The 27058-nt window shown below is 45.3% G+C and overlaps 4 protein-coding genes across 7 annotated transcripts; 2 read left to right on the forward strand and 2 right to left on the reverse strand.

Moving 5' to 3' along the window:
* Positions 1 to 1437: 1437 nt before the first annotated feature.
* Positions 1438 to 5984, reverse strand: rgra (retinal G protein coupled receptor a). Its single transcript, XM_029127639.3, has 7 exons — positions 5528 to 5984; positions 5108 to 5264; positions 4504 to 4625; positions 3956 to 4109; positions 3750 to 3867; positions 2619 to 2732; positions 1438 to 2497 (listed from the first exon to the last, which is right to left on the reverse strand). The coding sequence occupies exons 1-7, from the start codon at positions 5604 to 5606 to the stop codon at positions 2357 to 2359; spliced, it is 885 nt and encodes a 294-aa protein (XP_028983472.1). The 5' UTR covers positions 5607 to 5984; the 3' UTR covers positions 1438 to 2356.
* A 24-nt stretch (positions 5985 to 6008) lies between these two features.
* Positions 6009 to 11753, forward strand: lrit1a (leucine-rich repeat, immunoglobulin-like and transmembrane domains 1a). The gene is made up of 4 exons (XM_029127840.3): positions 6009 to 7619; positions 8009 to 8469; positions 8926 to 9231; positions 9502 to 11753. The coding sequence occupies exons 1-4, from the start codon at positions 7498 to 7500 to the stop codon at positions 10566 to 10568; spliced, it is 1956 nt and encodes a 651-aa protein (XP_028983673.1). The 5' UTR covers positions 6009 to 7497; the 3' UTR covers positions 10569 to 11753.
* A 262-nt stretch (positions 11754 to 12015) lies between these two features.
* lrit2 (leucine-rich repeat, immunoglobulin-like and transmembrane domains 2) lies at positions 12016 to 15283 on the forward strand. Of its 3 annotated transcripts, XM_029127513.3 has the most exons (4): positions 12082 to 12277; positions 12485 to 13275; positions 13775 to 14520; positions 14769 to 15282. In XM_029127513.3, the coding sequence occupies exons 1-4, from the start codon at positions 12168 to 12170 to the stop codon at positions 14793 to 14795; spliced, it is 1674 nt and encodes a 557-aa protein (XP_028983346.1). In that variant the 5' UTR covers positions 12082 to 12167; the 3' UTR covers positions 14796 to 15282. The 3 variants fall into 3 exon arrangements, with proteins under 3 accessions (XP_055358747.1, XP_028983346.1, XP_040930008.1); XM_055502772.1 differs by having other exon boundaries at positions 12016 to 12152; positions 13775 to 15283; XM_041074074.2 differs by having other exon boundaries at positions 13775 to 15283.
* A 2028-nt stretch (positions 15284 to 17311) lies between these two features.
* Positions 17312 to 26845, reverse strand: cdhr1a (cadherin-related family member 1a). Of its 2 annotated transcripts, none has more exons than XM_029126954.3 (17): positions 26619 to 26838; positions 26085 to 26180; positions 25734 to 25879; positions 25582 to 25632; positions 25400 to 25489; positions 25228 to 25314; positions 24819 to 24935; positions 24527 to 24670; positions 24016 to 24094; positions 23834 to 23934; positions 23546 to 23749; positions 22829 to 22981; positions 22581 to 22745; positions 21630 to 21697; positions 20103 to 20331; positions 19772 to 20029; positions 17312 to 18416 (listed from the first exon to the last, which is right to left on the reverse strand). In XM_029126954.3, exons 1-17 carry the CDS (start codon positions 26695 to 26697, stop codon positions 17862 to 17864), a joined length of 2622 nt encoding a protein of 873 aa, XP_028982787.1. In that variant the 5' UTR covers positions 26698 to 26838; the 3' UTR covers positions 17312 to 17861. The 2 variants fall into 2 exon arrangements, with proteins under 2 accessions (XP_028982787.1, XP_040923528.1); XM_041067594.2 differs by having other exon boundaries at positions 18276 to 19133; positions 26619 to 26845.
* Positions 26846 to 27058: the final 213 nt, after the last annotated feature.

Here is a 27058-nt window from a genome sequence, read left to right on the forward strand (position 1 = left end):
GCGGCAGCTCAACATCTGGGCTGTGATTGTATTCATGTACTTGTATGTGTGTGTGCGTGTATATAATCGCCGATGCTAGCTTAATCATTGATCAGCTGATTCTTCCATTCTGGGGCCCCACTAGAACGATTGTGCAATCTATTTACCTACCGTATTCTCCCTTTTGGCTCAGAGAAATGCTGATTCAACTTTTCCTCCTTTTTCAAACTGTTGTACATCTCTCCAGTTTCCTCTGTCCTGCACTCGTGATTATGCTGCCGTTTAATCCCCTCAAAAAGCCCTTATGAAAACTTCATTGGTTGACCAGACATAATCCTCTCTGAACTCTAAGTACCTGAATATGTTCGACTGTAACAGAGGAAAAGCTGATGGGAGGGGGAGTATGTAACTGTGGTCTTTTGCCAGGCATTCGGATTCAAAGTATGATGTAATCCAGCAGCAATTTGCCAGGTTTTAAACTTTATTGTGTGAACAGTCTGAAAGAGCCCATCTCATCAAAAGTGTGATTTATTGTGTGTTATTTGATCTTCAGCTGAGTCTGTCATATTATTATGATCCCTATAAATGAATCACAGATCTTGCTTGTTAACGGTAGATTTTGTATTACATAAAACAAGCAAAGTTGTAAATTAAAGTAGCTTTCATATTTATTTTTTGTTATTGCTTGTTCTTCTGTTCACTCTGGCAGCAGATCACGGCCTGCGGCAGTTTAGGAAGTGGTGTCTTCCCACCAGATGACATCCCCCGTATGTTCCCTAGTGGCGAGGGACTTGGGCCTGATGCTCACCACATGAAAGTTCTGGTAGAACATTTGTGTTTATTGTGAAAGCAAAATCTTCCACACTCATGTTGCCACGTGAATCGATATTACATTTGAGTCCATTCTTGTCAAGTTCAATGCAGATGTTACATTAACGGGAATGAGAAAGCTCCTGATGAAACGGGGGTCAGGTTTGCATGACGCACACGTGTCAAAACCACATAATTATGCAACCGCCCCCTCCACTGACAGGCCGTCATCAATTAATCTGCTTAGAAACACCAACTGGAGCTTCCACTGTACGTCACTACCTCTGGGCTCTCTCACCGTGCTGGCTGAGCGTCTGCCTCCCTCTCGCTGCTCACGCACATGTTGAAGTTGTCTTTGTCTCCACCTTTAATTCTGCATCAACATCTGGAATTTAACACCTGATAACTCTGACCTGTCTTATTGAGGCACACACACACACAAACATGTTGACTTGGAGGTGATAAGCATGTCTGCTTAATCTTAATCCACAGACGGTACCTAATCTCCAGATCACTGTGGGGTTGTGTATTGTTAGTCCTCCTTGTTCAGAGGATTAGTCCAGTCCTGCTCTGGACACAGGATTCATTCATGACCCCTCAGGGCATCGGTGTCTTGCACACATGTTCTCATTTAATTCACAGGCATGGTAAGAAGGAAGGATGCTTTATTGACTGTCTGCAGACCAGAGAGGTCAGAAATCTCATAAATGTAAATCCTCTTTTATGACAGTAATATGTTAGAGGTTGTTCCCTTCACATATAAAGGTCCCTGTTGCTGATTGCAAAAGGGACATTAGCGAACACAAGCAAGAGGCTACACTAACACACAAGAGATCATTTAAACATGTGGCAAACTTGAGCACAGAGAGGCAAGGATAACATGAAGACAAGTGGAGAACATGGAGGCAGGTCACAAGGCTTAAGAGGTTAACTGTTAGTGAACCAGCTGAGCCAAACGGTAGCAAGTAAAAAGCCAGAAGCAATGAAAGAATAAGGCGCTAACTGACAGAAAAGGCTAGGGTTCGTCTTTGTCTTCGTCTGAAACACCTTTAGTAGTAGAATGTGGCAGATGGGATCAAACTGTAGATAAAAAATTATGATGTCAAATCTTTAATATGAAATAAAAAATGAATTTAAAAGGAAGAACCTGGTGTTGGGGGATCCATTAGCAGATTGCACTAGTACAGAATCTCTGAACCCAGGTGAAACTAACGTGTGCTAGAAGTCTAGCGTCTACTCGGTCTGGGTGCATGTCACATCCAAGGCAACGTCAGGAAATGCCTGCTGTAATGAACCACACGTCTCACTGGCAGAGACGCTGCAGTAAGCTGTAAGGCGACCCCCCAACATCAATAGCGTCCATCAGTTTCGTAACATAAGCGCTGTACATTTGCACAACATGTCAATGATTTCACAAAATTAGACACAAAAGGACCTTTCCAGGACAGATGTTGTACAATACCTTACTGATGCTGAAGCACACCCACAAACGGAAACATCTACACGTACAGTAGGTACCTGAGAAAGACCATCAGGACTGCTTGTGTGTGTGTGTGCGTGTGCTTGTTTATTTGGACTTGTTGTCAGTTTGAGGCACGATCTTCTCTCCCGTGAGCAACTGCCAGATGCCTCCTCTGTAGTTTTCATTTCCCAGAGCGTACAGGAAGACGTTGAAGGTGGGAGAGGTTTTAGCCAGGATGGGAGCAATCTGCAGGTGAGTGCAAGGACAACAGTGTTGTCGCTACGTCATACAGATTAACATGAGCGCAATCACGCTGATGGCGCCAGGCTTTGACTCTAGTTGTGTGCAATGCTGCATTGACTCGTACCATCCTGAGTTTCGGGGAGACCAGGGTGGCGTCCTGCACAGCAGCATAGTAGGCCAGGATGCCGTACGGGAGCCAGCAGAACAGCATGGCCTTCAGAGGAGCGCTGGGGTTGAACTTCAGGAGGCGAATGAGAAATATAGGGGGAGAGGAGAAAGGATTATCTACAGATACTGTAAACCTTACAGAAGCGAAGGATACAAAAATGCCTTGGGTCTCGAGGTTTTTCATTTGGGGGAATGTCACATGCTTGGAATACTGTCTGCGAGGAAAACACTATCAGTATTAAGATCGTTCATCTGCTCAACTAGAGAGCAGGAGCAACGAGCGAGTAAAGGGGCGGGTTGTCGTGTTCCCGGGTCAAAGTGGACATTATTCTGAATCAGAGCTCACAAAACACTAGCGTGGTATTTAACCCTTAACAACCAGTCTCTCCACTTCTTCCTAGCTTTGCTTTTGTTGATCATTTCATGCCTGTGTCTGCATCAGCCATCACCCGTCATGAATGTAAAGCAATGCAACCCTCCAGGTTTGAGGGCCTACGTGTCACATGACCACCGTCTGTGATCAGGCATTGGACTGTTGTATAATGGCATTGTTGCGGTGGAGGGGTGTGCACCTCCTGAGCATCGTCTGTCTTGTTGAAGTGAAAGTGTCCTCGGCCAACTCCGATGACTGTCAGTAATGGGCTTATGCAACATGAAGTGAGGCAACCTAGTTTGGTCCCTGAGGAACCCCTGCTAATGAACTAGCCTTTCACAGACACATTGTTCTCTTCCATACACACCAGCTGCTGTCAACATTCCCATCTAAAGCACCAATAGCGATGACCTGTATGCAGAATGTCACAGCGTGCTTGCCTGTTTGTTTTGTTGCACTGAATAAGAACCATGTGAGGAAGTTGTGCCAGCAATTAATGACATGGAATGGCAGAAGGTTACAACTGCCAGCTGGTTTGTGGAGTTCAAAATCATTTCTAAATTTCCCTGCATCATACATGAAATCGAATTTGGGTGTGGAGCCACTGGAGCAAAGAGGAGCCAGTCTTTTGCAGTGTCTAAGAACAACTTAGAATCTGAAATCAACACGTATCAACTCACATACTGAATTCTTGCTAAAGGGACTTCGACTTACCCTGGAGTTTCCAGTCTTTTTGAATTTCTCTGCAATGGACCGGTAGGAGGACATGACAACCAAGACCTGGATGGCCATGTTGAAAACGGACATGGGGATCAAGTAAGACACATAGTTTCTGCAAAGAGAAAGTGCATCAGAAGCTGAACTCCTGTTTTTAGCAACAACAGAACAATGAGTCCGCTGTGTGTGTGGCTAAACGCTACCTATCCCCCTTGCTGTAATCCAGCGTGCAGCAGGTCCTCAGGGGCTCATAGTCATATTCTCCCCATCCAAAGAGGGGCATGGCAGCCCAGAAAGCAGCGAAGAGCCAAATAAATATGGCTAGAGAAATGGCGCTGCTCCACTGCAGCCTCGTTCCTGCCAAGAACAGGTTCCCAACATTGATCACTATTCTAGTCAACACCTCTAACAATGTGAAAAGTACGCTACAGTTCTGTTTCCAGAGAACAGATGTCAAGTTCATTTTTGTCACTTATTTCCTAACATGACCATAAATGTATCTATTGCTTTTAAGCACCTGTTGTTTTTGTTAATTTGATGGGAAATTCAGTCTTTGGACAAAAAGCCACTTGTTGGCCAGCGGGCCGTCTCGGAGGAGCCAGGGGTCTTAGATCAGCTGGACGCGAAGACCACAAACCTCCTCATGTGCATGTTGAGTGGGTGTTTGTGGTGTGTGGTCCTCCGGGGGGGGGGATGGTGGATTTGTTTGCATCACCGTTTTGCGTGAGGAGACGAGCAGGTGTCTACTCACTGGTGCAGTACTGGTGGTACCGGTCCCAGGCGATGGCGGCGATGAAGTGGATGCTGGAGAGAGCCGTTAGGAAGCCGTGGAAACCGTGGGTCTGGCATCCTTCTGAGCCGTAGGGCCAGTACCTGGACACGGAGGGTGCGAAACACATGAGCCGAAGCGCCAGCAGTCACCGATCCACAGATGTTGCAGGGGTTCTAAGTTCGGACTTTCGGTCACCCTGGTTCTATGCTTTAAGTTGTTGTCATGGTGACGGATGAACCCACTCTCATTCAGGTCTCACGCGTGTCGCTGCGTGCAAATGCCAGCAGCGACACGTTCAAGCCGCAAGACTCATCCGTCATTTCCTGCAAAGCCTCTTCTTCTGCACGTCACGCTGTGCACTGGCCTCCCCCCACTCCCCCCCCCCCCCCACGGCTCCACTCTGCCCCTCATTCCAGTCACTGCTCCTGGCGGCATCTGTTTTACAGCTGCATGACACACTGTACTACAGTCACAGCCATTAAATTGAACAGTATTCACCTCCAGGGCTGGCGGGGGATGTTGCAAACTGTAAGATTGCGTTCAATTTGACCACAGAAGGTCAAACCTATATTACATCACTCACCTCAGGAAGCTGGAGAAAGCGGCGACGGTGGCGTTCATGCAGATGCCCGTGTCCGCCAGCGCCAGGCTGAACACCAGGAAATTGCTGGGGGTTCTCAGCTCCCTCACTTTGAGGAAGGCAACGACTGTCACAGCATTGAGAACGAAGCCCAGCAGACCTTTGGTGGAACACACATTAAAAAAAAAAAAACAAATCAGAAACGAATGCATCGTGCGAGACGAGTGGAAACCACGGCTCGCGCGAAGGTGACACTAAAGGTTGCGCTCGTTCATTTCTCCACAGACCGTAACCGAAGGCGCAGGTCTGAGTTTAATGAGCGACTCGTGTCCGCGCAGCTGCACGTCGGAGAGCGCGTGCATATGATCAGTCGCGCCTCCTGCCCGAGGTTAGTGGCGCGAGTCCAGCGCGAAAACCACTCACCCTCCACCAGCAGACACGATCCCAGGGAGAACACGTCGAGGTCGGAGAAGCCCTCCGGTAAAGGGGAAGACGAGACCATCGCGAAGCCCCCACGACACAACAAAGTCCGGCTGCCACAGACTTCCCGCTCCCCTCCACCCTCTTGTTTACGATGCGCCTCGGCGTGGCCGCAGGGTAACCGCTTTTAAAGGGGCGTCTCACGTGAAAAAGCGTGCACTTTATTATGTAAAGCCGCGCGCGCTCCGTCGCCCCAATCCGCGTCGGAATGCCTTAATGAACGCGACCGCGCGAACCGCGAGCCTTAATGCGCATTTGCCCACGGCAACGGCAAAACCCTCAATTAGTCGCACAACGAGCCATTGTGTCGCCGCGTCCCGGCGCCGACGTGGAAGCGACGAGGTTGCGCGTTTGCCGCGGCTCACACATCTGCCTCGCGTTAAGGAGGCACAACAGGTGTCTGCACAGCCCCCGCCTCCTGCCTGTCACTCACATCCAAACTGACGTGGAGCAGGAGATCCCAGACCCCCAGACAACGAAAGATTCCTCCCAACACCCGTCTGCATCCCAATAATTGTTACATCATCACCGTGTTTTGCAAACAAAGACTGACTCAGTCAAGGGTCAGGGTTACAACATAAGACAAAGGTTTTAAGATCATATCTGCAGGCATTCAATAACGATCCCCAACTGTAAACACAGTACAGTCTCCATTTAGTTATAAGTGACAGGAAGCAGTTATATTAACAGCATTGTATTATGTGTGAAGAAAAAAAGTGAAACTGATGGACACAGTGACCTCAGGAGCGTAACCCAGCTCTGACACAACACCTGCCTGAAACATGACAGAGGAAACAAAACTGTTTACACTGCAGATACAAGAACAAGTGGAGGAGCTTGATCCAGTGTCCTGCTTTTGCCACCAGCTTGTAGGCCTGAGGCAGTTAGGATCACGAGGTCAGGAATCTTGCGTGTGTGTAAGTGTGTTATGAGCCTAATGCAAAATGTATTTACGTCAGATTTGAACGCTGGGACGAAGTGAAACAAATACCTGTGTACTTCTGTATTAATCTAGATGTTGAGATCCCTGTGGACCCGCACATCTCTACAACCTTAACTGTATCAGATCCAGTGGCAGCCAAATGTATTTATGTGCCGTATTTACATAAACAAAGGTTTACAATTAGAGGCATTCCAACCGCTGTGTAGGAGTCAGTTCAATGAGATTATTGAGGTAAAACCCAAAGGTCACAATGAGTCTCTTTCATCAATGGGATTAAATTTACATATAATTATGATGAGATGAGATGTGGTGGCAGTGAATAATGTGAGTCTCATATTAAGCAATTGGGCTTTTTAATTGTTGTTAAGCGAATTAAATAAAGCTTTGGGGGGAGTTTCTTTTATAAAAAATTACAATTATATATAATTGTTTTTTAACTCAGGAACTTTAACAGCAGAGTTATGTCTTTATGTGAAAATATTACAAGAACTTGTTTTATCTTATAACAGAAATAATAACCCCGATGCAGGAGCCCCGTGTTATCATATAGGGGCCACCTTGTGGTAAAACACAGTGCTGTCATCTTCCAGATTAAGAGTCACGTCAGGGCTCAAATGAACGAGCTACATTTGAGGGAAAGAAAAAATCCAAACATACAGTGGATTATGACCATTTCGGAAGTCTTTTTTTCCCCGTGATAATAAATAGGGACGTCTCTGCGCAGCCTATCGGATTCCGGGATGCAATACGCATCCAAATGAAAAGAACGCCAGTCCTTTCGCTAATCCTTGTCTATCCTTTTTATCTCGGGACTCATAGCAGTCTCATCACTATGGGACAGCGAAGCGGCGGGGCAAAGCCATGCGGATGATATTCGTGTAAATGAAAGAAAAAAACAGCTCTCTTTGAATTTAGTCGGCGCAAACGGGGCGCATGTAGGCAAGCTGCGTATGCGTAAAAGAGGGCCAAAATGTTCTTCGTCTTCCTCCTGGTCCTCTACGTGGCCACAGGTGAACTCGTGTCTCCGGTGGGCTCCTGCCCGTCGCAGTGCAGCTGTTTTTACCACAACCTGAGTGACGGATCGAAGACCAGGTAAGGAGACGCCGGGCAGACTCTCCAAATGGCTGTGGTCTGTGCGCAAAGACGCGCAAAGACCTTTTTTCCCACTGAAGGGACTTGTCATGGGAGGACAGATGTTTAAACACGTGTACAGAAGATAATTCAGCGAGTGCATGTCGGTCCAATTTTATTTAATGCAGGATTATCTTTGAAAGGCACATTAACCTTCTCATCCATGCGCTTTATGTGTTAGGATGGATTGGAAACACAATTGTTAGATGCAGGATTGCGTGTTGTCCTTTAGACATTTAGACACAACCTTTAGACTGTTCCCCGTGTTCCTTTGTACTCCTTGAATAAAAACGTAAATTCAGATGGATGTTTTGGATGTTGTTTATTCAGTTGTGCCTGTCTCCTTGTAGGAGCGTGATTTGCAATGATCCTGAGATATCGCTCGTGCCTGTCGGGTTCCCTGTTGACACGTCCAAATTGCGGATAGAGAAAACAGTCATACAGCGGATACCTAGCGACGCCTTGAACTACCTCTCCAGTCTGGAATTCCTGTGGATGTCTTTCAACACGCTGTCCGACCTGAGCCCGGGCAGTTTCCGGGGGCTGTTCAACCTGGAAGAGCTTCGTCTGGACGGGAATGCGCTCACCACGTTTCCCTGGGAGTCCCTCACGGATATGCCCAGCCTCAGACTGCTCGATTTGCACAACAACCAGCTCACCTCTCTGCCCGCGGAAGCCACCATTTACATCAAGAACCTCACCTACCTGGATTTGTCCAGCAACAGTCTCTTGACTTTGCCGGCGGAGGTGCTCTCCACCTGGCTGGCGGCGAAACCGGTGCAAGGGCCAGAGAGTTCCAAGATGATACTCGGTAAGTGCGCACAACGCCATCCGAGTTTCATTCTCCCAGACCTGAACTCAACTGGAAATACCTAACGCACAATTATAGGAGAATACAGTAGTTTTCAGCATAAGTTGCTCAGACTTTTCTGGATTTACAGTAATTTACGCTGTAATTCAAGCAGTTCACAGCTGTTCTAGGTTCAGCTGTAATTGCTGATGCTTTAACTAAGGGCAGGAGGTTGAAATGACAGCAAAACCTGACCTTGATTACTTCAAGACTTTCATCATCACCATCAGCATCACCATCATCACAACCATCACTGCTGTGGTCATGGCCATAATGTAGTTTATGAATTAAATGTTAATCCTCTTACAGGATTAACATCCTAACATCCATACCAACCATCTGCAGGCTGGACTATTACTTTGAACACATCTGGATGCTTGTGTTCCCCATGTATCTTCACTTATGTCCTATTCTCAGGTCTCCACGACAACCCCTGGGTGTGCGACTGTCGCCTCTACGACCTGGTCCAGTTCCAGAAGTCTCCCACCCTTTCAGTGGCGTTCATTGACACGAGGCTCCGATGTTCAGCTCCAGAGAGCGTGTCCGGAGTCTTGTTCAGCGACGCAGAGCTGCGGCGCTGTCAGCTGCCGCGCATCCACACGGCCGTGGCCCGCGTCAGGAGCGCTGTGGGAAACAACGTGCTGCTTCGCTGTGGGACCATCGGCGTCCCCATCCCAGACCTGACGTGGCGCAGGGCAGATGGACGGGCTGTGAATGGAACAGGTGAGTCAGCAGCTGGATGTCGGGAGCACATAAGATGCTTTTGTCTGCAATGCTGTGCTGATGTTAATTGAGCAGAGAGCCACCAGCCTGGATAGAATTGTTTAATAGAATTAAGTCTGATTGACAACTGTGTACATGACCGTGAGTTGTATAATCACCTGTTTGGCATCTCTTTGGGGGAGTAGTTGTCTGATGCAATACCTTTTTTATTTATTTACATATACTTCTTTGTAATCAGTACCTAATGGCTCTATTCTTCTTTGTCCACAGTTCAGCAGGAGACATCAAAGGATGGAATCACCTGGTCTATTCTCAGCGTTCCAGCTGTGTCCTATCGTGATTCAGGAAAGTACATTTGCAAGGCCACTAACTACGCCGGGAACGCAGAGGCCGTCATCTCTCTCGTCATCTCCAACTCGTCGAAAGCCGACTGGAACCAGACAAACAGTGACAAGAAACCCAAAGTCAAGAAACCGAGCCAGATGGGCAAAGCTGCTTACCAGGAGAAACTGGTGGCCAGATACGTGGCTCCCACATCTACCTCTTCATCCCCGCCTGCCCTGGATCCTGGCCTCCCACCCAGTCCTAATTCTGACCCCGAACTCGCCAGTTACAGTCTGGCTGACAGAGCCACTCCCGTCCCTGTCACCACCTCCAACCCAGATGTGCTGCTGGATCTGGAGAAGACAAACTTGAGCAACTTGGCGGCCAACACCTCATCGCTGCAGCAGGACCCTGACAGGGTGGTCCGCTCAGTAAAGGTCGTGGGGGACACAGACAATACGATTTCCCTGAACTGGAGAGCCCCTAAAGCCAAGAACACAACAGCATTCAGTGTGCTGTACGCTGTGTTTGGAGAGAGGGACATGAGGAAGATTAACGTCGGTGCGGGGCAGACGCGTGTAACCATTGAAGGCCTGGTGCCCAGGACCAAGTACATTGCCTGTGTGTGCGTGAGGGGGCTCATCCCCAAGAAGGAGCAGTGTGTCATCTTTTCCACGGATGAAGCAGCCAGCGCAACTGGCACCCAGAGGCTGATCAATGTCATTGTGATCACAGTGGCCTGTGTCATCGCGGTTCCCCTCACCGTCATAGTGTGCTGTGGGGCGCTGAAGAGACGCATAAAGAAGTACTGGGGGAAGAAAACCAAGGACATCCAAGACTCCTATGTGACCTTTGAAACTCTGTCACCAGGAACGAAAGCCAAAGGGCTCGAGGGTGAGTATTTAAACAGACTGAACCCAGAAGAGTCCAACAGACTGCTGTCGGCCCGCTCCAGCCTGGACTCCGAGGCCACGGCTAAGATAGAGGGACAGCCCAACGAGTACTTCTGCTGACATCATGCTCCAGCTCCGGCTCCTGCTCCACGCCACCTTCCTCGCGCTCACCCGTACCCGCGTCCCAACTCAAACCCCGACGCCCACTCACAGCCACGTCGCCCCCCGTGTCCCCAGCCCCACCTCCACCCGCACTCGCGTCCTCACCTCTGCGCTTACTCTCGCCCTCAGCCGCGCGCCAACGTGAGCCCCCCCACCTCTCGCCCCCACACGCCCACGCGGTGGGATTCCCCCCCGCCCGTCCCCCCGCGCTGGGTCACGCCACCCACCCCGCCACCACAGAGAGCCAACTTCTATCAAAGGACTTTTGCACGCTGCACTATTATGGAAATATCTGTTTAGAAAATGTGTAACATTCTAATCAACTTTCAGTATATTTGACATTGAAACGACAAACACACTCATGCTGTTATGGTACGTGTAAAAGAACGTTTTTATTACTGAGCCTGTAAGAATAACACATGAAAAAACAGAAAGAGCAACAATCATAGTAATCCACATACGTTTCATGTTACTTGCATGACAGCAGCAGCATAGAAACCTGTGCAACCTGATCTAATTCAAAGGGAACTCAGCGGTAGATGCACCATGGTTATATATATGTTTGTGTATGATTTGTATATACTTCACTGGACGATGTACACTTACATATAAAGTTAAGCCTGTGCCTCTGTATATATCTGTCATATGTTCTCAGAAGAGATATACACATAGGCATGGTTTACACTCTGGTGAATGGAGATAAAGCTGGAGCTGGAGGCAAGTACAGAACTATGACACCATGTAAATAGGATGGAAATGAGGCAGAATGAACTGTAAAACTATTTCTATTCCCAACAATGAGACACACACTGAAATAGCTCTATGTACCTGTTTTGTGCCACCTAGAGGCATCATTACCCCAATAAATGTAGATCTGTTCATTCCAATAAAATTATTTGAAGGAATTAAATAAACTTTTATATCAACACACCCAGTAAGTAGTGTTTGTTCTTTTATTAGACATACTGCACTGGTTGCATCGCTTTCTGGGTTTTCATTTATTAAAAATCTATACGTTACAAATAGAAATTGGTTGCTGTTAGTCTATTAAGATTTTTCTAAAGAATGGAATCAACAAGTCAGACAAATTTAAGTTCCTGTCTATGAAAGGGATAGAAGTTGTGCTTTATTAATTTTTAGAAGATTAAAATGTTTTCTTTATCTTCTTGAGAATGTTTTTTTTATTCATCAGTACTGTAAGTGATCAGCCACTCATTATCTAGAGAAAAACAAGGTGGAGAATCAAACGAATTAAAAAATGTATTACTGTTATAAAAAAGATAAGGTATATTTATTTCCTTATTAATGGATTACAAACAATCTTTATTCTAACATCAGCTTTTACTTTGGAAACTTTCTTAGCTGTTGACCAATCAGTGCGACGTAAACATAAAGCGGGTCAGTGGCAAGTTAATAGTGCGTGTCTTTACTAAGAATTAGCCACTTGTTCAGTACGCGGTACGTCAGGGATTAGGCTTAATAGGCTTCCCAGGTCTGCAGCACTCGACATGTCTTGAGCACGAATGTAGCCGTCAACTTCAGGTATTTTCGCAGACTATGGACATAATTTGTTACCTGCTGGTTATAGTTGTGTTCCACAGTCTAGTATATGACAGTTATTCTCAGTGTTTACGCGGGTGCAGCTGTATAGAAGACCGCCATGGAAGGTAAGACTTGGTGTCGGGGCTTTCATCGAGGCAGAGGTTTGTAGCCTGTTTATCTGTGTCACTGGGTGACGCTGGTTACATCAGTTACAGTTTATGGTTATAGGCAAACAATGGTGGAGACGCTTTCGGGTTAAAGTATAGATAAAAATGTGTTCAAAGAATATTAGGCTAAACTATAAACAAAGCTATTTATACTCTTTCCTCTAGGTCACTCATATGCATGGAGGAGAGCGCGTTTGGGGCCATACCATCAAACCTTCCAGATGATATGACCAAAATACGAATAGAAAAATCTCACTTTACTGAAATACCCAGAGGGGCATTCTCCCTAACACCCGCCTTGGAGAACCTGTGGTTGAACTTTAATGATATTACAGTAATTAACTCAAGGGGCCTGGAGGGTTTGGGGAACTTGACCGAGCTCCGTCTGCAGGGGAACAAGCTCCGTTCAGTACCATGGACAGCGTTCGAGGACACGCCCGCCCTCAAGATCCTGGACCTGAAGCACAACCAGCTGGACGTCCTTCCGGAGCATGCGTTAAAATTTTTGCCAGGTCTGACTTACTTAGACTTATCCTTCAATCGGCTTACGGTCATATCGAAGGATGTTTTCCAAAACTGGCCCCTGTATCAAAAGCTACAGCGAATGGGGGAGCGGGAGGCGACCAGTTTCGGGCCCAACGTCGTCCTGGCGCTGCACGACAACGCCTGGCTCTGCGACTGCCGCCTGAAGGGCTTCGTGGAGTTCATCAGGTCTCTCAGCCCTCCGATTATCCTGATGAACTCCTACTTGACCTGCTCAGGGCCGGACTTTAGGGCGGGGAAGTTTTTCCATGAGGTCGAGCTGAACGGCTGCATGAAGCCGGCGGTCAGCACCCCGTCCTCCAACATCAGCCTGCCTCAGGGCGCTAACGTCACGCTGCGCTGCCTCGCCAAGGCCCGACCGGACCCCTCGGTGTGGTGGACATATGGTCTGAAGATAATCAGAGGATTTCATGGTAAGAGTGCGATATCCACAGTGCAGTATGTCATCCACGCGCCCAGCTCCAATGATATCTTGCGGTAAATTAGATACTTAAGCACATACTTTAATCGCAGAACCCTCTAAGCTCTCCTTAAGATGAGGAGGGATAAATCTGGATTTTTTTTCCCCCCACCGCGTTATAATCACTGCTGAATCTCTCGAGCTGCATAACACCATCAGTGTTGATCAAGAGTGTTGGAGATTATAGTGTAGTCTACCTAATGTCGGCTGCAGCAAAGCTCAAAGTCATTAGACTTATCTTTGTGAGTGGAGCTTGTAGTAGCTCATCACTTCAAGTTATCAGTCCAATATAATCAACCAGGCTGCTGCTCCCCTCCTTATAACTACAACTACACTATATGTGGAGTTGGAACCATTTATGTTTGTTAGGTTATTAATAAATGCCATTTTAAATTTCAGTGTCTGTTTGTCTGCTTTTATAATAATCTTAGATATGCAACTTTTGTCCTCAGAGTCTCAGGAAAGAGTGGATGACGACACCATCAGATCCTTCCTGGTGATCCCCTCCGCCCACGTAGCCGACCGTGGCGTTTACACCTGCACTGCTGTCAACTTCATTGGAAACTCGTCTGCCAGCGTCCTCCTGGACGTTCAGTCCCCCGACAGCTCCCAGGCGTCAGCCCCGTCCGGCCCCTCGAACGCACCAGGCGCCGGGGACGAGAACGTCTACATTGACATCCGCATCGCCAAACAGACGGTGCGCGGCATCTCCATCGAGTGGTATGCCGCCTTGGATCACCCTGCCGACACCTGGTTCACCATCCACTTCGGCCGGTCGGACGCGGAGAAAAAAGAAATGATCTACATCGGTCCTGGGATTCACTCGTACTCGGTGTCCGATTTGATGCCCGCTACCAAATATGAAATCTGTGTCACTCTTAAGAACCAGGCGCCACATCCAGGCCAGTGCATCATGTTCGTAACAGGAAGTGACATTACTGAGATGGAACAGAGGGAGAAACTGATTCATATAGTGGTGATAGTCCTAGCAATGGTGCTGGCCGTGCCTATAGGCATGTACGCCTGCACCACCGACATCAGGTTCGCCTGTCTGGAGGGCATCATGGCCTCCTGGAAGAACCGGCGGCGAGAAAGTGGCCCGTCGGGGGTGGAGCGAGAGCGGCAAGGCACCTTTGACAGCTTGCAGGCGGCCAGCGATGAAGGTCTGGTTCATAAAGATTCCACCGAAGACAGGAAGGTGAGGAGGAGATCAGATGACCGACTGAATAGAGGCAAATGTGACCAAAGCAGACTCACAGCTGAACTATACTAAATTTGTTAAGCTCAATAAGGACAATTTAAAACTGAATATCTCGCTCCCTAATAGTCCCTTACTTCAAACAAAGATACCTGCTAAATGATGCTGACTTTTATATATTTACACAATTCAGAAGATTGACAACATTGTCTGCCTTGGTTTTAATCTTATTTCTTCCTCTGTTCTAGGCCGAGGAGTTTGTTGCAAAGATGTGAATGATGACCATTATGTCAAGAGTGTAATTCAAGGATGTGCAGCAGTGTAAAGATTGGTCTGTCGTTTGTTTCTGTCAGGAAAAAAACAACACGTGTGTCTCGTCTCCTTGATGTTAACACATGTTTAAATGAAACCATTGTGACCTATTTCAATATTGAGATAAAAAAACGTGTTGCAATGGTAGGAGAGTACATTTCTTTTTAAAACTGTGTCAGATTCTGTATAAGCACTTGTCTGTATGAATAAAAAGCATCCGACTGATGTCCATATAGTGTTGCTAAGCACTAGACACAATACATGGAATGGAACCAGGTAAAAGCACACAATAAAGTCCATTTGTGTTTGTGTGGGATCAAACCATCTGCTTGGTGTCATCCTGTCTATGCTTAATTATTTTAAAGCAACTCTCATGTCTGTTTTAAATCACTGTTTTGGTGTCTGTGCAACCAAAGAGATTTTGCAGTCGGAATAAAAACTACAGGTTTGTTCCGCTCACGTTTACCTGATGTTGAGGGTGAAACACAACGTTTTACGTCGGCGTCACCATTTTGTTCATCAAATCAATCAACGTGAGACCGACTTGAGAGAAATCCAAAGTCTGAGACTTTAGAACGTCAGGATGGTTCATCACACACAAAGCGGAACTTCCATACGGTACGTGTGGAGCGTCAAGTATCGAGAACACTTTAATCCTCTTGTTGCGTCACTCTACATTTACGTCACGGCTCTTCGTCTCCCACAACGCTCAGCATGCGTCACACATGATCCGCCATGAGCCACGCAGGCAGATGGTGGATCGGATATGCCTTGACCAATAACATTGTTCATTTGACATAAACCCAAACACTGAACCCCCCCCCCAACAGCAGCAGCCACACCGCGGACCACGGTCCACAAACCCAAGGCTCCGCCCCCCTGGTGTCGCTTCTCAGCAGCACAGATGCATCGTTGTCCTGACTTTTTGATATGTGTTTACATGAGCTGTGACTAGATTGAGGCTGAATCATGTCCACTGTGAATGAGAAGACAAAGTGACTTCAGTAAAAGCACATTAGGTGCAGGTACATCTTCCTCCGAACACTGTTGTATAAAGCACTTTATTATTTACATACTAAGCTTCGGGGCAGCTGTCCAGCTCTAGATTTGAAGAACGGGAGTTAATGCTGATGTTTTCCAGTAAAAAAAACAATTATTTCATTTGCCTTTTAGAAACGCCACAGCTTCAAACCTTCGTCGGGGCTTTTGAGCGGGGTTCATAGCTTTTCTTCCATTCTAAAGCATCAGGGCTCTTTGCAACTCTCAACTCTGTAATCCTCTGTCAAATAGCACAGTAATCCCGCCTGCCTCTTACATGGCATAATGCATGATCATTTGGGCTGTTCCTCATATTTCCTCATTTCACTTCAGAGCATTAACAGCTTGCGACATTTTAGAGTGTTTGTGTTAATGGGTGTGCGACAGGTTTGACCTAAAAATCTAAGTTTTGTACCTTCAAAAAAAACTTTTAAACTCTACTGACCTGTTGGGGGGTCACAAATTTAAACCAAATGCTGAGTTTCTAAAACAAACTATAATCAAACAAACAAAGGAACAAAGATTAAAAATGTGCTCTGTGTCACCAGATCCATGCGTAAGGTCAATGCTAGTCACACACATTCAGTCATTCTAAACTAGATCAGGGCAGATGGACTTTTGGTTTAAAGCCAAGAACGCAATATTGTAGAAAGATGAACAAATTGGTCTTTGGATTAGAGAGGGCAAGCTGCAAATTTCATGTTTTATGTAACTTTGAAACCGTGTGCATGTTTGACCGATGTCTACACAAATACTCAGAGTGGTTCAGTGTAGCTCCATAATTGGTGGCGCTGACACTGAAACTGGAGCTAAGCAGTAAAAGGCCTTGTGTGAGGATAATACCGTACGTATTTGTGGAACATCTGCTGAGGTTTTACCAATAACAACTTTAACTTTCTTCTACAAGGCCGCCTTCATGCTCTACATCTCATTCCAGATGCTATAATATAAATTACACATGCATTCGTGTTGCAGTGATAAACCATATCAACACATGCTGCTTGAGCATCCATCCTTCGGAATCTGTTATTCTTGTAAGGGCTTTGCTTTGCCAGAGACTACCCCAGCTGTCATTTGGGTGAGAGGCCTGGACAGGTTCCCGTCCATCACATGAGCATCAGCCTGTTCCTTTAAAGCCGTCACCTTAGTTTCAGTTATTATAGTTTTGCTCATTATTACATGGGAAATGACCAAATCTTAGAAACCGTCTTTGTCTTTCACCTGAGTGCAGCGATACAAGCTGCTTCACCTCTGTCTCCTGCAGGTGGCTCTTGGGTTCATTTGCCAGCTCATTAAGGATGTGCTGATGAGCTGAGGGCAACAGACCTGCTATTTTACAAATTTTAAAAGCGGACAACAGCGTAATTCTATGAGAGACTCCAAAATTCTTACTAGAATAAAATCTATTTGATCAACAATTAAAATATGTCTTACACTACTCTTACATACAAATTATGTGTTTTATTGGTAGCAATATCAATATGACATGAAATTAATAAAAGCCAGTATATGTTGATAAAAAAGACCAATGGTCAGCAACAAACAGGCAAAGTTCTTTAAATCTGAAAATAACCATACAACGCTGCTAAACAGAGTGTTGCACCTGCGCAGAAGGATTAAAGGTCTTCCTAACATGATCACTTTGGTTTCCTCCCCTGTGGTTGATCTCTTAAGTCAGTTCAAGTGTCATGAAATCTCTTGTAAGGAGCTTGGTTGGATCCCAAATAACCAGTCTTGCTTGTTAAAATCCACAGGGCTTCTGTCCCGACAAGGCTTCTGGGCTGAAGCAGTTTAAACATCCAGTTTGTCCCAAAATAGTCCAAGAGGTTGGATTTATGTGCTAGAAAATGAGACTTGAACCAAATACAAATAGTGATTTTTAACTAATGCTCCATTTTAGGAGGGTTAGTTAAAACATTGAAGACTTGATCAGCTGACGCAAACTCCATGACAGCAGATTGGCCCATTAGGTGAGATTGTTTTGTCCAGCACTAATAATGTTTCAGGAGCCTTTTCTGCTCCAGTCTCATCTTAAGCTCTGAAACCAGGGCTTTGTTCATAGTGTCCTGTCTGGTGATCGCTGGCTTCTTCTTAAGTTTGGGCGCCACCGAAGCCGACACGGTGGGTACGACCCACTGCCGCTCCCCTGGCGTGTAGGGCGGCACTGGAGGCGGCAGAGTCGGGGCGCAGGGCGGCGGCGGCCACTGTCTCACCACGTTGCTGACGTTGTTGTTGTAGTTGACGTTCTCTGCCATGACCTCCGGCTCGCGCTCCTCCTCCTCGACTTTAAATCTCTCTCCCGAAGCCCCGGGTTTTCTGAAGGGGTTTTTGAAGATCCAGGTGTGCTGGGCCTTTGGTCGCCTCCTTACGCGACGGTTAGGCAGGATTCGATTGGACTTTTTGTTACGTATGAATGTGGCGGTGGAGATGATGACCGTGACAAGAACCATTAGGACAATGACACCAGCAAGCATGCCTAGGATTTGCAATGGCTTGTTTCTATTCTGCAATAAAAATGATCCCAAAGGCCCCCCACTGAGTTGGGTCTGTAAAAGAGCACAGGGAAAGTTCACAACCACGGCACTGACGTTATTGTGTATCACACAAAGACAAGCTTGTAAATCCTTCCCTATGCATGTACCGTGCTATTGCATGGAGTTCAATTTGGCGGAAAATATTACGCAAAACTCCCATTCTCCAATGCATCATTTGTGGATTGAACGCAATAAGAATGACAATAACTGTTTAGGTTATGTTTCTATCTTATATTTTGTCCAGACAAGATCAGAAAGGTTATAACTGAGACCCTTCATAAGAAAAATGTCAATTATGGTATAGTAAAAGTAGAGACAGCTCTGATTTGGTTTGTTTTTTGGTGTCTTGATTAGAGCATGGGAAATTTTTGTGATGATAGTTCATGTTGTGCTCTTGTACTCTTTTACAGACGCAGCCTTGTTCTACCACTAGATTCTATGAATAAGAGATGCTACAAATTCTTGGTACCACTGAGTCAAAACAAAAGTACTGCTGTGCTGCTGTGAAGATCTCAAGGCAAGCTTCATTTATGGCACAGGCCTCCTTATAATCTTTCTGATCTTGCCCTGAGATTGTACGCGTGACTTTTTCACAGAGTTCCAGTATATAAGCGTTGAAATGATGATTGTCAGTGAAATGGCGAAGGTGACAACGGTCAAACAAATCCCAAACACAGTCGCTGGACGTTTCCTTAGGCCCAGGAAGTATGAGAAAAATCTGGATTTGATCTGTAAACATGACAGTTATATTTATGTAAGTTTCAACAATGTTGCACAGTAAACCACTAGTGAAAGCACTGGGCTCTGATTAATCTACAGAAAGGCATCTCAGCGTGTTTGCAAACAAACTGCTCAGGTATTTAAATTGTAACATGCTGTTCTTCACCTGCCCAGCAGGTTAAAATCATTAAAAAACGATTAAAAACAACACAGTTTACCTGTAAACATGGACATGTTTGGATGTCTGAGAGAGTGTCTAGTCTGAGACCTACGCTGTATATAATGTAGATTATTATTTGGTTTTTATGGTTTGAAAAAAATACATAAATACATTATTTTAAGCCTAAATTTAAATTTAAAGTCAAAAGAATATGAAACACAACATTTTTCAGACTTGAGTTTTGATTAGAATCTAGGATTATCATCAATATATTAAGTAATAATACTACTATATAATACTATATACTTACTATATAATGATATAAATACATACTGTAGCTATTGTGGATTTTGTGGCAACTGGATTTGGAACATGTTTATGTGTTTAGGATTTATCTGTGAATCTGTGAAATGCATTACCGGGAAATATTTATTTATGCTCGTATTCAGTTGCTTTATACTTTATATTGTAACTTGTTACAACTTACAGCTTCTGTGATGTCAATCTTGACGACGGCAGTGGTGCTGAACGACGGCTGGCCGAGGTCTCGCGCCTGCACCACCAGCGACCAGGTGAAGTCTCGCTGCTGGGTGATGTTCTGTATGATGGCCATGGACTTGATGTAGGACTTGAGCACAATCTCCCCCGTGTCCGCGTTGATGTCGAAGATGTTGTTGTCCGGTTCTGCTTTCATGATGGTGTACTCGATGACATTGTTTGGGACCTCTGCGTCATCGTCGACGGCCTGAGCACACGCGGGTGCATTTCATTGAAAACAATGCTGAACTGATTCAATTATTAAAAACAGCTGTGGATACCTCTATCTTCACTGGAGCTCCAATCACCATGGTCTTCTCCAGGAAGTTGTCATTGAAAGCTGGAGGGTGGTCATTGAGGTCCAGAACCGTCACAAAGACCTCAGCCAGGTTGTACTTCCCCTCTGAGTCCTCTGCCTTCACGTAAAAGTTATACTTAGACCTCACCTCTGCATCAAGGATCGCCCAGGGCTGGGTATAGATTATCCCTGACGCGGACTGGATCAGAAAGCTGTAAAAGCAGCATTTATGGCATCTAGGCTTACTTTGCATGTAACGCAAAATCACACAGTCTTAAATATTTAATACTGCTTATGATTATATATCATAATATCATATTTGTTGACTAAAGCCTTAATGAGAACATATGGAGATTAACATGTATCTGGTGAGATGGACATGTTTATAAATAGAAGTGTTTAAATACATATTTGTGGTTTAACATAGTGTCATCATAGTGTGTGAGGCACATGTGTTTACAGACCACAGATGTAACTTGCTGGGTGAAAAACACCATTTTGATGAGCTTGGCCTTGAGAGGCAGATTTTTAAGCTTTGGAACAAGCCAGGCTAGTGGTTGCCTCTGATCCTGCTCTTTATGCTACGCTAGGCTAACAACTCCTGGTTTAGACAACCAATAATGAACAATATGTATTAAAACAGACAAGAGAAACTTATCAAAGAAAGAAAATTTGCTTCAGTTTTGCTCTGTTTAAATGATTAATTCTGTTTCCCTAATCCAGAAACTTTATGTGATGAAAACTGAGCTGTGACATAAAGAGACTGTTTTACTGACTGACTTGTTGTGTTGCCCTGCAGTGACTTTGTCAGGCTGTTACCTAGTCAATGTAAGACCAGTCTATTTTCTCCTTCCAATCCCATTAGAGGATTAAGAAAGACAGAGGACAAGCAGTCAAAGATCAGGTCTATGTGGTTCTGTGTTACAAACTCCAAATGCAATGTTTTGCACATGAAGGACCAAAACATGTTCACAAACAATTTAGAGAAACTAGAGGTTTGCCTGAAAAAGTCAGAGCTCTTCTGTCCAGTATACTTTTATTTTGGTAAACCTTGTTCTGGATGCAATGTGACATCACACATCACTACAGGAATAATAGTTAATATAACAGTAGAGAACAGTGACCACTGAGCTCCTTCCTCAGAAGTTAGAGCTCTGCTTGAAATCTAATAAAAATCGAGCAGACAGAAAATACCAACAAATCCTTTGAAGGACTACAGTCTTTAGAAGTAAAGAACAGACTAGAATTCTTAATTTAACCTACAGGTACATACTTTTTGTGTAGATGTTTTTCATATACATGTACAGTCCATTTCCTTTCTATATATTTCTAATATTTATATATATAGAAAGATTTCTTGTTATTATTATGTTTTTATCCTGCCCTTGACAAATGGTGGGTTATATATACTCTATATAAATAACAGTGTTATGTGAGGAAACTGAATGAGATGTTGAGCCTCTTTCTAAAATCCTAACAAATCTGAACCCACAGCTGGTTTTATACTCACAGGTCGGCCCCTGATCCGTAGATAGAGAACCTCACTTCACCCCACGGGCCTGAGTCTGGATCTGTGGCCTGTAGATGATCAGAAGAGACAGGTTTTGTTCTGTTCAATGCAGCTTCTGCAGACAGAGCATCTCCTCCTTAAGGGTTTTAGTGCTCAGTAAGCTGAGGCATATATCACCACACGCTGGCTTTATTCTGGGGTTAAATAACAGGCTAGTAACAGTTTTTATCTTTCTTTTCTATAAAAACATCAACATGTTGACACGTTATAATATGTGTTTACTGTATTTGTGTGTGGAGAAAAAGCAGCTGTCTGCCGCCATGAAGTAAACTGAAAGCGTCTGTGCCGGTTTGGAACATGATGTTTTGGAGGTCAGCTATAAAAAGACTACATTTTTGATGTCACAGCAACATCCTCATGGGCTAATCTGTCTGTCTGTGGCAGCAGGGAGGCCTGTTCGCTGTCTCCCTGTGGCCAAGGTCACTTGTTGGCTGTTCTTTTATCTGATTGAAATTGCCTGGGATCAAGTGTGTGTGTGTTCACGCAAGGGCAGGATTCATTAGCGTGGGCTCCTGTTGCTGTCAGACAAGGGGGGAAATGTTGGGAGCGATCAAAAGGTGGATCTGAGAAATGAATCGTCAGTAAATGTCTTCGTGTCCTTATGCGTATATTTTGTGCTGCAGCTGCATGCGCTCGCAAGCATTAGAAAAATCTGGGAATTTGGTGTTACACAACAAAATGAAAGTGATAGCCATCTGGCAGCTTACCTCGCTTAGCTTTTATCTACATGTTTTCGCATATTATCCCAGCCCCCAGCATCCAAAAAGTCTACATTTAGAGAATTAATGGCTCTCTTGGGCATTTTATTAAAATCAGCGCTCCTCTTTAGCTCCGAATGACGTACGTTGGTGATCGCATGTATTTTTAGACGGGATGAAAAAACCCGCTCACCGTGACCGACACCACGTTGGAGCCACCGGGTGAGTTCTCTGGAATTCTGGCGATGTAGTAATCGGAGGAGAACTTGGGAGCGTTGTCGTTGGTGTCCAGGAGGTGAATGACAATGTCTGCGGTGGCGCTGAATCTCTCCGGCGTGTCAATCTCCACAGCAAGCAGCTGAAGTGGAATTAGATTCAGAAAAAGAAGCAATTTAAAAATTAAGTGTTAGGGATGTGTGCATTTGTTTGACCCTTTCTAACCTTGTATGTGAGGAAGTGGTGCTTCTCATAGTCCATAGCAGCAGAGTCTTCCACAAAGATTGTGACTTGGGCCTCGTTGAGAACAGTCTGAGGGACAACTCGCAGCATTCGTCCTGGTCCAATCAACCTTAAGTTGAATTTAGCATTTGCACCCTGTAAGAGCAGAACAAACATCTCATCATCAAGCGTCATCTGATGAGTTTTTGTAATGTATACGAACTAGTATATTTATAGTAATCTTCATTTGTCAAAACCATATCGCAGACATTCTAATCCGTGCAGTGTGTTGTCTGTTTATTGGATATAAGCTTCTATCTTTTCATTATTACCATAATGCGTCAGAATGTGGGATATCAGTACTGTAGCATCATTATTCCTGCGCCAAAAAACACAGCCTGATGTTGTAACAGAATTATTAGAAAAAAATATACATAAATAAATATTCAGTTGGCTATTGGACATAAGCTGACAGCTGTAGAGCACCTTTTAATTTGTGCTTGAGAGTGTGTGGTAATGGCTTAACCCCCTTTGATAGACAGGCTGCACACAATGCTGTAATACAATGCATGTGTCTTATTAGATAACAGTGCAATTACATAATAACAATAACTGTGGAGTGAATGGGAACAATGAGGAGGCAGTTTCAGTGTCAGTGAGAAACCAGGCATCACTAAAGAGGCCTGTTGTGTAATTAATGTGAGTAAAGCTGCAACTCACCTGATCCGAGTCATTGACTGTAATTTTCAGCCCCCGCAGTATCTCCCCTTCTGGTGGGTGTTCATACATGGTCAGCTCAAACATGCTCTGTGGGCCGTTCTCTCCATAGAAAGTGGGTGGGTTGTTGTTGAGATCCACCACACGGATCACCACCGTGGTCACGCTGTAGTCCATGAGTCTGCCTTCAGGACTGACTTCTGAAGCCTGGAGGGAAGATGCCAGTTCAGCTTCATAGATAGGAGTATGAATAACAAACATGAAACCTTAAATGTTTAATTCCCATCTCACCCTGACTTTAATGTTAAAGATCTCTCTCTTTAGATACATGGGGTAGGTCAGCAGAGTGATGCGACCAGTGGTCCTGTTGATGCTGAAAACACCATCATCGCCTGCAGACACAAGAGAACATGAGAACATTAGTGTGAGATCTACTGCACACACGGTACCGTGCACTATACTGAAGAGCTCACCATCATCAAATGAGTAACGAATTGGATTTGCATTCCCCACATCACCGTCTTTTGCAACGACCGTGAAGATTTCTGAGCCCTGGGAGCAACAGACACATAAACACCAGAAGCGAAGTTTACCATCAGCTGACCTGAAGTTAATCTGCTCTGTGTGTGGCCTTCACCGACTCTGACTCTTCACTGAAAGGTGAATGGAAATGTCAGGCTATTAATTATTACCTTTTGGATGAAAGTCAGAATGCAAACTGGATCTGGGGATGAAATATTGCGGTGACATTTGGTGACAGGAGGAGATAATCTGGCTGCACACGCTGTGAGTAAAGTTACGGTTTACAGTAAAATGCCAGCAATTAAAGCGCTGATGTAATTCACGGGGTGTGTTGATTCTCAGATGTACTGAACAGAGGCTGAGGCATTTAATGTGGAAGAATAAATCACATAACATGAGGAAATGACTAACAGGAAGGACAGAGCCTTTACCTTTACTGAGGTGGGACATCTTAATACTCACAGGCACAGAAACTTCATAAACGTAGCCGAAATAGGGCGTTCCAATAAAAGATGGCGGCGTGTCTTGTGCATCGATGACATTGATTGTCAGAGTAGCAGAGGATGAAAGAAACTGTTCCTTGCCATTGAAATTCCCACCACCATCCTGAAGGGAAGGAAGGAAGGAAGGAAGGAAGGAAGGAAGGAAGGAAGGAAGGAAGGAAGGAAGGAAGGAAGGAAGGAAGTTTGATTTTGAAATCCAAATCCAGCTTTATTGATTAAAAACATTTAATTAGCGTTGATGCATCCATCACCTTCGCAAACACTGTCACAAAATGTGTCTTTGTGTTCTCAAAGTCCAGCGTTCCTCCAGCTTTGATACGGAGGACACCGCTATGTCTGTCGATGGCGAACAAGCTGCCCGGAGGATTCTGCAGATGCACAACAAAACCAGGATTAAAAGCGTGAGGTCACTCGTACCGTACCTGCTGCTGAAGCCGCGTGTGAACTCTTGAACTGGGCCGTATTAAGGCGCCAACGCTTTGTTCATCCCAGCTGCATGTACTGTATAGCACATTTATGCTAAAGGACAGAGGATGCGCATACACAGTAAGCGGCTTTGAGCAGATGTGCCCGTGTCACTACAGACCAGCTGTTCTTTGGGCCTGATAAAATCGATAGAGCTGATAAAAAGTGGAGCATCTGACTCGTGTTGAGTTGTACCTGCAGGTAGTAGGTGACTGAGCCTCCAGAGCCCGTGTCTCTGTCGACCGCCTCAGCTTTGAATATGCTGCTGCCAGACTGCGTTGTCTAGAGGAAGCACGAGAGGGAACAGGAGGTCACGATTTACAGGACAAGGCTGAAGAAATGCAAACAGCCGCGTTGGGTAACTCACCTCCACTACGTCAATGATGGCAGGCATGTTTTGGAATTCAGGCTTTTCGTCGTTTGTGTCCATGACGAACACAGTCACCCTCTCCACAACCTGAAAAAAGACAAGAAAAACAGTAAATGACTGTAGTTGACAGGACGATAACAAATGTCCTTATTTTGTGCTGAATCAGGTTGATACTGAACCTTGCTTTGCCCGTCAGAGATGCTGACAAAAACATCGAAGGAGTCTTGTTTCTGGACAAAGATGGAAAACCAGTTCACAGACACAGCGATTAGCAGCTTGTGGTAAAATAATTGTCCACTTTTAATTAGCCCCATCATGGTGTGAGGTTTACCTCCCTGTCCAGCTTTTCCACCAGTGTAACGTTTCCAGATTCCGGGTCGACCCTGAAGTATTCCTTGGACCCTGGATCGAATGAAAGGCCATACTTCACCTCCTGACCCTCGGGATCTGTGCCGTTGAGACAATAGATCTGCGTACCTGGACACAGAAACCATACGTTAGCAAAATCTGTGGGCCGCGTACGAGCCGGATGACATCACAGACAGTACTCCTCAAAACAGCAGGTGGCTCCGCCGGCTGAGCTCCAGTATTTACATCTTACATCTGCTCTAATCTAAGATTCTGGGTAGCGGCTGTTGGCCCTACGTGCTCCGTAAGCAGCGAGTCCGTGGCTCCGACTCACCAACAGGTGTGTCCTCGGACAGGCTGAACAGCGCCAGGTTCCCATTCTGGCTGTAGGGTCCGTTATCATAGAAATATGGAGCGAAGTCTGCCCGTGCTGTGGACAGAGACATCAGACTGACGCGTAGTGTCTCGATGAATCATGTTAAAAGTAGACTAGGGAGTTTTCAGGATAGATGAATTTCACTCTATTTTAGTTTGCACCATTATTTTCATGGCTGAACATACGTAATAGCACATTTAAGCCACGTCTTTCCCTAAATTCTCCCCCAGCATGCTTACGCTGCTTAGGATCACAGGTGAGGTTTACCAACCTCCTAAAATAGCTTTTCCATATATAAAGCTTGTTTTTAGCTAATGCTTATCACCATTGTAACAAATGTTTATATAAAATTAACACAGTCACAATATAATTCCCAGGTTAAAGGAAAAAAACAATTGAATTATTAACTGTAAAACAGGCTTCACTTGATTATGTCTGACTGCCGTCTGCACTGTAATCACAGCAGCACGAGCCCAAAGGAGTGGAACTCACCGACACAGGCGTGGACGAACACGAAAAGCAGGGAGAAATGCAAAATCTTCACATTCTTCATCCTACAGAAGAAAGTCATGGCACCGCAGCATTAAGTCGGCTTTGCTGAGAGTCCTGCACGCGAGATGCAGCTCCCAAGGTGTTTCTGGTGAAGGCTGAAGGCAGCTGCTTACACGCTGCTTACATGCTAATCCAATGACACATCTTACTGAAGGAGTCACTCCTGGACCCCCTTTAGTGCACCTGGACTTCACCCACACCACAGTCCGAACCCGGATGCGCCGTAGCACAGCTTTGCAGGTGACAGACAGGTATTTATTTAAACACTGTTTTCTGCTGATGTTTTCAGTCGTGGAGGCGATCAGCTACAGTGTACGCGCCACAATCATCTGTTATGAAAAGGAAAATCCACAATTTATTCAGGTAATCAGAAACAGATG

This window comes from Betta splendens, chromosome 15, assembly GCF_900634795.4.
Source record: "Betta splendens chromosome 15, fBetSpl5.4, whole genome shotgun sequence".
NCBI lineage: Eukaryota > Metazoa > Chordata > Actinopteri > Anabantiformes > Osphronemidae > Betta > Betta splendens.

Bases quoted from the DNA above. Each gene is read 5' to 3' on its own strand.
- rgra (XM_029127639.3), bottom strand. From the start codon at position 5,606: ATGGTCTCGTCTTCCCCTTTACCGGAGGGCTTCTCCGACCTCGACGTG. The intron at 4,626-5,107 runs GTGAGTGATGTA...CTCCGTGTCCAG, and splicing joins GCTTTCTCCAGCTTCCTGAG to GTACTGGCCCTACGGCTCAG. The intron at 2,733-3,749 runs GTAAGTCGAAGT...CGCCTCCTGAAG, and splicing joins AAAAGACTGGAAACTCCAGG to TTCAACCCCAGCGCTCCTCT.
- lrit1a (XM_029127840.3), top strand. From the start codon at position 7,498: ATGTTCTTCGTCTTCCTCCTGGTCCTCTACGTGGCCACAGGTGAACTC. The intron at 7,620-8,008 runs GTAAGGAGACGC...GTCTCCTTGTAG, and splicing joins AGTGACGGATCGAAGACCAG to GAGCGTGATTTGCAATGATC. The intron at 8,470-8,925 runs GTAAGTGCGCAC...TCCTATTCTCAG, and splicing joins GAGTTCCAAGATGATACTCG to GTCTCCACGACAACCCCTGG.
- lrit2 (XM_041074074.2), top strand. From the start codon at position 12,168: ATGGACATAATTTGTTACCTGCTGGTTATAGTTGTGTTCCACAGTCTA. The intron at 12,278-12,484 runs GTAAGACTTGGT...TCTTTCCTCTAG, and splicing joins ATAGAAGACCGCCATGGAAG to GTCACTCATATGCATGGAGG. The intron at 13,276-13,774 runs GTAAGAGTGCGA...TTTTGTCCTCAG, and splicing joins GATAATCAGAGGATTTCATG to AGTCTCAGGAAAGAGTGGAT.
- cdhr1a (XM_029126954.3), bottom strand. From the start codon at position 26,697: ATGACTTTCTTCTGTAGGATGAAGAATGTGAAGATTTTGCATTTCTCC. The intron at 25,315-25,399 runs GTGAGTTACCCA...TGCTTCCTCTAG, and splicing joins CCATCATTGACGTAGTGGAG to ACAACGCAGTCTGGCAGCAG. The intron at 24,095-24,526 runs GTGAGTATTAAG...TGTTGCTCCCAG, and splicing joins TTTATGAAGTTTCTGTGCCT to GGCTCAGAAATCTTCACGGT.